Consider the following 10,648-nt stretch of genomic DNA (forward strand, 5'->3'; position numbering starts at 1 on the left):
AGTGTTTTGTTGCACTTCTGTTCTCTTCGTGACAGTATTTCCTCACACGGCATTCCACTGTTTGTTAATATTTAATTTTTCCCCTCTTCTTCCTTTTTTTGGCAAAACTCCCAAATACCTTTCAAAGTATGTGTACATATGTTTTGTATATGCGTTTTCAGTGCATCAAGTCTTTTGTTTTTCTCTCCCCAGACATGTATGAAGCTGTCGTACTTGCTTATTATGCAATAAAGCCTTATTTTCTTTAAAACTGTGGCCTCAATGTCGTTTTATTAAAACAATTTCCCTTAAGGTTCAGAAGGTTTCTTTCTCACAGTACAAAGACAACAACAAAGGGAATCACATAAGGATAATGCAAACACCGTGCTCTATCCCAGCCCTCTGTTGTGGCACCTTCTGCAGCTTTAACAGGCCCCTTGTGGTGAGGCAGCTGTCCTGATTGGCTGACGGGGGTTTTGTTACTGTGACCCCCTACACACGAATGTAAACAACCTGACTCTGATGGACGACAGCGTCCAGCTGACGTGTCATTCACGAGCCAAAACAAACATCAGCAACAATTTGACAAAAAAGAGTAAAAATCACCTTTCACATCCTGCATTCAAACATAAATTACATTATATAAACACATTTTTTTTGCATAAAAACATGAATGTTCCTTTATGTTTGCTTTGGTACCAAAAAGAGTAGAAAGTGCCCACAGTTCTGTAAAGCTCCTGATTAAAGGAGTGTATGCAGTCTTCAGGGACCAGTTGTGTTACATCACTTCTTCCTTTCTTTTTATTTCCGTGCCATCTCTTTTTGCAGCTCTTTCAAGTAGAAGTGATCCTTCCCATGAGCCACCGCCATGATGGCCATTGCCTATGTAAACACAAAGAAATATAATAAACTTTATTTATGTAGCACTTTTCTGGTGATGAAGTGCTTTACCAAAAATACAGACCGATAAAAGGAAAGCAGATTCAAACAACAGAAAAATAAAGATAAAAACAGAAGAAGAAAAAATTAAGAATTCATGAAAGCCTTCCTGTAAAAGAAAAATTTTAAGAGAGGATTCAAAATAAGTTAAAGTGGTGACTTGTCTTATTGTAACTGGCAGAGAGCTCCACAGGCTGGGGGCCCCTTAAACACAAGCAGTTCAAGGCAGGATTATTACGCCTCAGTTACGTTCTGTCTTCAATGTAAAACGCACAGAGGCGGTTTGGTGGGGCGAAGTCGTTCCGCCTCTGAGCCGGCATCAGAGGTAGTAATAGAGGGGAAACGGCGTCTGTGTAAACAGCAGAGCCGGCAGGGTGGAACAGAACCCTAACCCCAACCGCTTGGTCCAATGTAAAATGACAAAGGCAGCATGACAACGTAGCTTCGATACGGCGCTGTGGCAGAACCGCAGTGTAAAAGAGCTTTAGAGAACGCCCAGGCACATAGGGGGTCAAAAGATCTCTTTATATTTTTGGGCAAGGCCATTTATGTTCATTGTTTCTACGTATAACAACATATCAAATATATCAAATTTCAAAACCTTGTTGGTACCAACTGAAATGTCTGTAGTGTTTTGAAAACTGCTATCCAACAGTTACCTGTTCCTTTATTAGACAGTTTCCTATTAAAATACTTGATTGAATTGTCTTAAGGGAAAGCTACAAATTTGGGGCTTGTGTTTCACATTTCAGAATAATGCTTCTTTTGTTAAAGTAATAGATGGCTGTTGTAAAAAAAAAGAAATCTCTTAATATATTTCTAATTTAGGTTCTTAATTTATCATAGTATCCAAACAAATCATTTCCAGGCCTCAAAGTTTTCTGTTCATAATTTTTTCAAAACAGTTTTTACTGCAGTTGACTTGGTTGAAATTGCTCGACAGCTGCGATATGTAAGTATGAAAATTGATGTAAAAGCTTTGCAGGTCATGTTACCTTCTTGAGAGCGCTGACTCCCACTGAGTACCTCTCAAGCCCCATGTACAGTCTGCCCAGCTTCAGGTACATGGAGGACACATTCAGAGAGTAGGGTGGATACAGCTTGCTGCAATGAAAACACACCAGTTTCACTCACACAGGTAAACTATTTCTATCATAGAGCTAAGCAGTTTGACGGTGACATGAAGCACAATGTTTCAGAAAGACCCCTGATTTCCTCTTCTAAAATAAGATCTTCTTCCTGTACTGAATACCCTGACCTCTAGCTCAAAGTATGGGTCAAACTCTGGAACTACAATTCCTATGATGCAATCCATAAGCAACTGTTTCTAAAAGTAGAAAGGACACTGTGACATTCTGGTGCTATCATTTAATAAGGGAGAACTTAAGCATCTATACCCGACAATTCATACACTTTAGAAATAAAAACATTAAATGCAACTAAATGAAAAGCCTGCTATTTTCTAAACTGCCTGTATAGAACGTGTGTAAAAAGATGCATGTGTCTGACCCACACCTGTAAGGTTTGATGATCTTCTCTCCGTATCTGATAGCTCCTTCTGGATCCTCCATGTAGAGACAGACGCCCATGGCCTGGTACATCATGTGGAGCATGTAGACGTTGGAGTCATCGAAGACGGCTCCCATCTCCTCCAGGCTCTGCTCGCACATCTCCAGCAGCTCACTAGGGGGTGCTAAAGAGTCAAGGCCGCATCAACTAAAACGTGAAAGAGCTTCTGATCATATAATCAGATGTTTGAGAGTCTAGGAAGCTACTTCGCTGCATTTGTTCCTACAGAATTATCAGTTAGAACTTTACGGCACTGTTTTGGGGTCTTTTGATGATAATAAAATAATGAAAGGATATTTTTTATGTGCTTTAAGGCCCGAAACTCTCTGATGCTTTTCCTGCCGTAGCGCACCATGTTGCTGATGACGTCAGGCTCGATGGGGTCGCTCTGCTTTCGTACTTTCAACTTCACTTTGTCCTGCAGGTGAAGACAGGACACAGAGCAGCTTCTTAATTTTTTTTTATTGCTATTTATAGTGTTTCTCAGCAAGGACAAACAAGTCCCATACCTATCAGCTTCTCCCGTGGTGACGTACCTTGGACTTGCTCTTACATTCCTGGCATTCGCAGGTGAAGTAATAGGACTCCCTCAGCCTGTTGTTGCGGTCGTCTGTCGGGTAGAGGAGGTCGATGTAGCTGATGAGCACCTGGAGGTGGAAATAACACCCAAACACACAGCACATGAGAATCCGCAACAATGCACACTCTCCATCTTTGACATTTCCTCCTGTTTGAAGCTCCTCGAGTGCAGGTTAAGAGGTCAGTCTGAAAATAGCACCACCAGCCGCTTAAATCAGCTGCTACACCCCACCTCGCCCTTCAAACCACACCCACTTTTCTGTCTCGACACACTGACCGGGAAAGTAAACAATGACCCGGTACTGTACTCGGGCGGGGATGTCACGCCCTGCTCATGCCAAAGCCTTCACACTCGAGGCTTTGCATTTCCTTCTCACAGACCTCAGGTCAAGTCTCTACTCTTCAGCAGCCTTTTAGCTTAGCTTAGCGTAAAACAGTCTAGAGAAAATAGATCACTGTGGATAGTTACCAGTCTCTTCTGGTTGCCTGGCAGGTTAAGATCATGACAAAACTCCAGGAAGTTACTGTGCTCATCCAAGGAGTTGTCTGGCACATACTCCCCCCTTAAAACCATGACATGTTTTTGCATGACTTTTTCTATGTATTAAAATAATGTAATAATCATTGAGCTTACAGGTGCTTGTAGGAGGGCTTTTTTGTCCTTTGGACAGGCTAGCTGTTTCGCCAATTTCCTGTCTCATGCTAAACTGTTAATCGTCTCCTGGCTGTAGCAACATATTTAACGGACAGATATGATCGTGGCAAGAAAGCTGATAACATTTGAATTAAACGTGCAAGAGAAAAATAGAGATAGAAGGATAGAGAGAAGAGTTTTAGAGAGAGGGGAAGGGGAAGGCAGAGCCAGGGTGAGGCTAGGACTCACCCCCGCTGGGCCGGGCTGTACTCTCTACCTCCCCCCACTAAGAGAGGAGAGAAAAGAGAGCAAGAGAGATGGGGGGTTAAGGTAGGTAGGAGGTAACCCTAACCCCAACCCTAATGATAAGGATAAACGCTCAGTGAAGAAACCCCTCCCCTTGTGCCCTCATCCCAATACTTATAATTAACCTGCCACATGAGCCTTAGTGGTCACCGCAACCCAAGCAGCCAACTTCAACAGACCCCGGCTCTGTTCACGCGAGCTCCAGGTATTGACAACGCAGATACTACTTATCCTACCTATCCTACCTATCCTACCACATGGCTTCTACTGGCGCCCACTGTGAGATGGGCAGTGAGAGCCAGCACATCAACAGGGTTATCAAGTTTAACAAATTCAAAATGTATAACTCTTTCTTTTAATTTAAGGCAGCAGAAACCACAGTTCAAAATGCCTGGCTTACAGTCATTTATATATAATGTGATCAATTATCATAGATTGATAGAAGAAAGTAGTGCACCATTTAAACACATTCATTTTCTTTTGTGCTAAGTTTTCTTTCTTTAGTTTATGTGCAGCCTGATCTTATTGATTCGAGGTTACAGACAACACAAAAAGACCCAACCCCTTCTAACATCAGCTGTCCCCTTTTCCTCACTTCATCTCCAGGCTTCATGTCCTTTACGGCCCGAATCTCAGCCGACGTCCCCTTATACGTGACGATGACGCTGGGAAGACAGCTGTGGTTTATCAGAGCCACGCTGTGGAGAGATTGACAGGAAGGGAAACAGATTAGACTTTCTATTTTCTTTAAAAACAAGTCGGCGGAGCAGTGAGTCAGTGCAAACTCATTTTTACTCATAACAAAGACATAACAGTGACATAACAAGAGGTATTAACAGTATGCTACAGCTGCACTTGCAGAGGGGTCTTAAATGTCCCTGAATTAGTCATTACCAGGGTGGTCGGCTGGAAATAGCTCAAAAAGGAGCTGAGGGGACAAATTCACCTCCTCACAGCCAATTTTACGACTTTACAGCTACAGCAGGAAGCCCATTTTACCACCTAATGACCAACTGGTGAAGAAAAGTAGTCTCGCTAGCTGAAGCATTCAGAACTCTTGGCGTAATGCGTCTTGCCTGTGCAGCTAATATTTATGTCGGTTATGTCGTTAAACAGCTGGTGAAAAGGTGCTGGTATTAATGCATGTGAGTTTTCCTTCTTACTCTGGGTAGACTGCAGTACCCATGTGGGACAGTTCATCATCCTCTATAGTGAAACCATTACAGGCAACCTGTTGAATGAAGCACACAGAGGAGGGACAGGAAACAATGCTTATAGTTATTAACAATCTTTTGCCTGTTAACGTCAAGTTTGAATAATACTGCTGCATCTTCTTTCTTCTTAAACTCCAGCAGTTGATGGGAAAATTGTGAACAAACTACGTGTTAGCATTAGAAATTATTATCTCGAGACAAGGCCAGCAAAAAATCTCACAAACATTTTACGTGTGCGTATGTGTGTGCTACCTGGGAGAAGAGTGTGAGCAGGTCTTTGTGGTCGGGCAATTCCAAATGTTTGGACAAATAACGATGCAGTCCGGCAACGTCTGCCTCGTTCATCTCTCTTTTCTCATTATCTACATCCTCCACGTCTGTTGCGGGAAGAGAGGCAGACATTCTGATTCAGCCTTTTTTATCTAGCACTTACACAGGGTAGCATGCATACTCTTTAGCAGTATCTATTTAACACCCAACTTATGGCAGGCTAAAATCAAACATACCATCCTGATCTGTGCCCAATTGAAACACTATTTTAGGAATGGAAATCTGATCTGAACAAAGCCGACTGACTTGTATTGTCTTGCGCTATCTGAAGCTACCTTCCAACAAAACTTGTCTTTAGATCTGTGTATGATTTACTCTCTAATCCTCTATATGTTTAGTTGTGTGACAATGTGACTGGATGTTTTGATTGTTGAAACTTTTCATCATGTCCGGTTTGTTAGTCTCCAACAGCTGTATGTCGACACAAATAAACAGCCTGCCTTCATTCGTTACTCTCGCTATGCCAAGACATGGGCACTCTGTCGCCACGTCATCCATATACCATCTGCCAGACTATGTGTGTGTGTGTGTGTGTGTGTGTGTGTGTGTGTGTGTGTGTGACCTGAAACACTAGAACAAATGTATTGTCATAAGTCAGACAATCAAACTGACTCAGTGTTTCAAAGGAAAGCTGAGATCCAAGTCACACACAAACATGGGCACACTGACAAGACTGTTATTACCAGCTAACCTTGCCATGCACTTCTACAAATGATTAATTACAGGGTATCCAATTAAGTAACATTTCTAAAGAGTTTTAGATATTATTTTTTCCAACTTGGGTTTCAGTTAATAAAAGGATTTAGATCATCTCAGGAAATAAATCTAAACAGAAAAATAGCAATCAAGACCTTAAAGTTTCAACATATTTTAAAGATTTGCATTTTTTTTTGTCTAAAAATGCTAACTATTATTTCAAGAGTACTTTACCACTCCTATTACATTATCAGACTCATGATGGACATGATGGACTGCTAACAGTTTGGTTAGAGATTTGGCTGTGTTGTGCTAGCAGAGGCAGACCCTTAGCTGCTAGTCTTCAGCTACAATGAGGAGCGGGCTACAGAATTCTGCTAAGTTCACTTCTTTCTCACGTCACCCTCCTCAATTTCAGATGCTATCAGTTTTCCAGTCTTAAAGTAATAATCTCGAAGATTTTCATGTAAATAAATGTCTGTTATATCACTATCTATCGCCGAATGAGGTCACACAATGGTGATTGAGCCTATGGTCCACTGATGAAAGCCTTTGCATTTGCAGTATATAGTATTATTATGGACTGGGTGTCTGTGGCAACATTCGCGGAAAAAATCACAAGCGGCGCCCAGTTAGTGACGTGTTTTCCATCAGCCAGCAGTGGTTGGTCTGTCAGAGAGGGTAGGCGGAGCTAAGCGGCTGCTTTTCCGGTCTCTGCAAGTGTTGCGAGTAAACAGTAATCTACTATGGCTGAACAAACAAAGAAAAGATCGATGACTACAGATACAACTTCAAAAATAAGTGAAAATCCAAAGAAAAAGAAACAAACACAAAACACCCAGTCATATATTTTAACGGCAGTAAATATTAGTTTTATATATATATATAAACTCTCTTTAGATGATTAACTCCATCAAATCAATTTGACATTGAGGCACTTAAGTAGTGAGGACTGTGTGTGTTAGTCTAAAGAGCTCCTGCATTCAAGTTGTGACACTTGTTATGTTGTCTAATGGCCGGTTGACCAACATCTATAGGATATATATAGATGAGGCCTGGGGTGTTTCTCTCAGTCTAATCTGAATGGGCTGTGCTTTTTTAAGAGGGATATCTCAGGACACTTAGGACTGAAGTACGGACACAGAGTCTCTGACACAGACATTTTTCAGGTGGACTGTCCTCTAAGAGCAATTAAATTGAATTAATGAATGCTTTTATGTGTGAGTTAAAGGATCATTACTCACGTGATTGCATCTCTTCTATGAGCAAGATCTTCTCAGAAAGGCATCTTTCCTTCTGTGTTTTCTGTAGATAACAACATGCATGATTAACAGAAATGACCTCATTGAACTGCACAGTATGTACCAGACAATACTTCAGAGGGACACTAAGTCTGTCCAACCTTCTTGGCAAGGATCCGAGCCACCAGGCGGGACATCTCTGACGGGCCCCAGTTCTCTCCAAACGCTGTCATTGCAGAGCACTCCAGCTTGTGCATGGCCCAGTCGGATTTCTACACACAAACAGGCAGAAATGTTACAATGAACTCCTTTCACAGAGCAACCATTTAGTTACAAGCCCATTCAGGTGTCTACATGTTGGTTCCCACCACTACGAGAAGCTGTGCAGGTGGCTACATTACCAGCTGAGGCATTAAGCAGCACGCTGGAATGTGGCTGCACACAGTGTTGATCTAATGTTACCCTCACCCATTTACCCCTACACACAAAGTTCCTATTTATTGACACAATCAAGACAGGGTGAGTCAGTTAATCACACAAATCGATTGAAGCAAAAATAGCCCCTGTGATGGATGCTGCCATCTTGCGATGGTGATGTCATTTGGAGCCAGAGTTGCACAGTAGAGATCGGCGGGTGGAGCCGCAGTAGCCACTTCCGCTAACCAAAACACACACTTAAAGATCCCGTACGCCAGCCATTTAACAGCAGAACAGCTTCTTTGTGTTGGTCTGAAGCAGACGTTCACAGATATGGAAACTTCATTGACTGTAGTGATTGTTTTAGTTATTCACCTCTCGCCGTTCCTCCTCTACTCTGCTAATCCAGAACAGATCGGCTACAGGAGCCGGATTTGTCAACAGAGCTGTCAGTCATCCTTTTTACGGCATCAAATAACTAATTAAAAATAAACTTGTCAGAAAAATGAACACTTAACGTAAATCAGCATTATAAGAACTAGCTATAATGACAGAAACCATGTTTGAGAAAAATGCATTTTGATTTCATAGTTTGACTCATGTCCCATCTGTTAACATGGAGGAGGCGGGCTTTATGAGCTATACTGCAGCCAGTCAGCAGGGGGCGCTCGAAATGTTTTGGCTTCACTTTTAGGGAGCTGTCATGTCATCCATCTTTTTATACAGTCTGTGGATGCAACTGAACTTTCCACTTAGCCCCTATGCTAACCGCTCAGCTCTACATAATCAGACTTACCTCAACTTTTAACAGTCTAAGTCCCTTTTACACAACTTGTTCAAGGCGGGACTGTTACGCTTCTGTGTTAAAGTCATCGAGGTGGAATGGTAGGGCGGAATTAAACCGGCAGCATAGCTGGTAACAGGTGAAATGACGCCTGTATAAACGCTTGCAGGATGGTAGCTGTGTACAATCACGTACTGGGGCACCAGTATGATGGCACTGTCTGTTTCACTTAGACACCAATCATTACACTGCCAGTTCATCTGTACCTCCCCAAACCATTTCCTACCTGACATTTCACATTGCAGTAGAAGGCTTTCTTGCACTTCCCACATCTTGCCAGGCCCTCTTTCCTGTAAACCACACAAAACAGATCATTAGCTTATTGATAGGTAACAGCATAGGATTAAAAGTAACTGTAATCCTTGCACATCCTTGAATACTTAGCCGGACAGACAAACAAACCCTCATGAGTGTGTAAGTGTGCTCAGACATTTAAACATCCTGCTCCATTGCTCTGAGACATGAAGCAGCAGTTGCCGGTGGCCTGTCGTAACTGATAGCAATGAAGGGCTTTAAAACATTCTGTGGTATTAATAGAGGCGACGGTGTGACAGGCCAGCTGTCTTTCTACCACATTGAATCATTAAAGCAGTCGAAAAGTCCTTCCGGAAAACTTTGGGACACTTACAGCTGGTAGTCAGGCCAGGTCCAAGAAGCTGCTTAACTGAACATACTGCCTGATGTATAGCACCGGTGTCTCTGCACTCAACTCTACACACAATGACCAATTAAAATGAACCAGCTCTTTTTTTGGCAAGAGATCGCTCTGAGATTTTCAAGGTAATGATCCATTTATGTCACACACAATAAAAGACTCGGCTAAGAACTTTTTTCCTCAATGTTAAGCATAATAAAATATAAGCTGCAAGAGTGATGATGTTTTACATGAGTACTCTCAGTTCAGAGACAGGTGCACACGTGGTGCAACCATTTGCAACCATACAGACCTGCAGACTACAAGACAAGGAAAATTAGACATTATATTGTAAATGTGTCAATATTAAAAGGCATTTAAATAATATTTCAATTTATAATCCATTAAACACGCTGTATTTTGTAATTATGATGCCATTCAGGCAACAAAATCTCTATCTCGTGTTCAGCATTCATATGGGGCCCACAGAGGGTATTTAGCCCTGTGGAATATGATATACATGAACCTCCATTCAGAAAGATGAGCTACATCACCAAAATAGATTTTAAGCAGTGACACATGTATGACAAAGACACTATGCAGTGCTATGTGTGCGTTTGGTGGTCACTATAAGACGCTAATTAACTGATTTGGCTAACAGGTGTCATCTCAAATAGCACGTGCAGCTAAGACATTAAATACTTTGTCACAGCATGCGTGCATATAAAAAAATAAGCAAGTTACCTGGTGAAGCAGCATTCACAGTAGCAGCCTCTCTCCTTCGCTGACAACACATACGCGTACGCCTGACTGGAGAACAGCAGCTCTCCCAGTTTAAAGGCTTTGGTAACGCGGAGTCCTCGCCCTTTCCCCGGACTCTCAAACCTCTCGACTCCCGCGATGCCTCCCGTCATTGTGTCTCTTTCGGTTTGCCTTCCTCCAAAATGACCCCTCACTCTCAAGGACCCGGGAGAGAAGAAGTGGGATGTGGCGCCCCAGCTCCAAGTGATAGGGCGTTACCCTCCCAATAATAGTTCACAGCGGCATCCAAAGGCACAGGATGAGCCCATTGACTTTTTCATATAAACAATAGTTAATAGTACCACTTAATTGACTTAAGGAGCCCTAAACATTTCCGCAGGTAAAAGTAAAGAATAAGATTAAAACTTGATAGAACATTTTCCCAGCATATAACTATTACTTCTGGTACTTTACAGCATAATTTTCAAATTTCTATCTCGTAGTTATTATCTTTAACTTCTTTTT

At 42.0% G+C, this 10,648-nt stretch overlaps 1 protein-coding gene across 1 annotated transcript; it reads right to left on the reverse strand.

Moving 5' to 3' along the window:
- Nucleotides 1-13: 13 nt before the first annotated feature.
- Nucleotides 14-10,296, reverse strand: LOC138613444 (N-lysine methyltransferase SMYD2-like). The gene is made up of 12 exons (XM_069687122.1): nt 10,127-10,296; nt 8,975-9,038; nt 7,649-7,759; nt 7,491-7,551; nt 5,473-5,597; nt 5,170-5,237; nt 4,602-4,704; nt 3,024-3,134; nt 2,785-2,905; nt 2,434-2,608; nt 1,914-2,022; nt 14-861 (listed from the first exon to the last, which is right to left on the reverse strand). The coding sequence occupies exons 1-12, from the start codon at nt 10,294-10,296 to the stop codon at nt 781-783; spliced, it is 1,299 nt and encodes a 432-aa protein (XP_069543223.1). The 3' UTR covers nt 14-780.
- Between the last annotated feature and the right edge of the window lie 352 nt (nt 10,297-10,648).

The sequence above is a fragment of the Semicossyphus pulcher genome, unplaced genomic scaffold, assembly GCF_022749685.1.
Source record: "Semicossyphus pulcher isolate SPU_LCO1_2020_fin unplaced genomic scaffold, fSemPul1.0.p SCAF_11, whole genome shotgun sequence".
Lineage (NCBI taxonomy): Eukaryota > Metazoa > Chordata > Actinopteri > Labriformes > Labridae > Semicossyphus > Semicossyphus pulcher.

Coding starts and splice junctions, on each gene's coding strand:
- LOC138613444 (XM_069687122.1), bottom strand. CDS start 10,296: ATGACGGGAGGCATCGCGGGAGTCGAGAGGTTTGAGAGTCCGGGGAAA. Junction 5,598..7,490: donor CATAGAAGAGATGCAATCAC/GTGAGTAATGAT, acceptor TTCCCGCAACAG/ACGTGGAGGATGTAGATAAT. Junction 2,609..2,784: donor GGCCTTAAAGCACATAAAAA/ATATCCTTTCAT, acceptor ACTCTTTAGCAC/CCCCTAGTGAGCTGCTGGAG.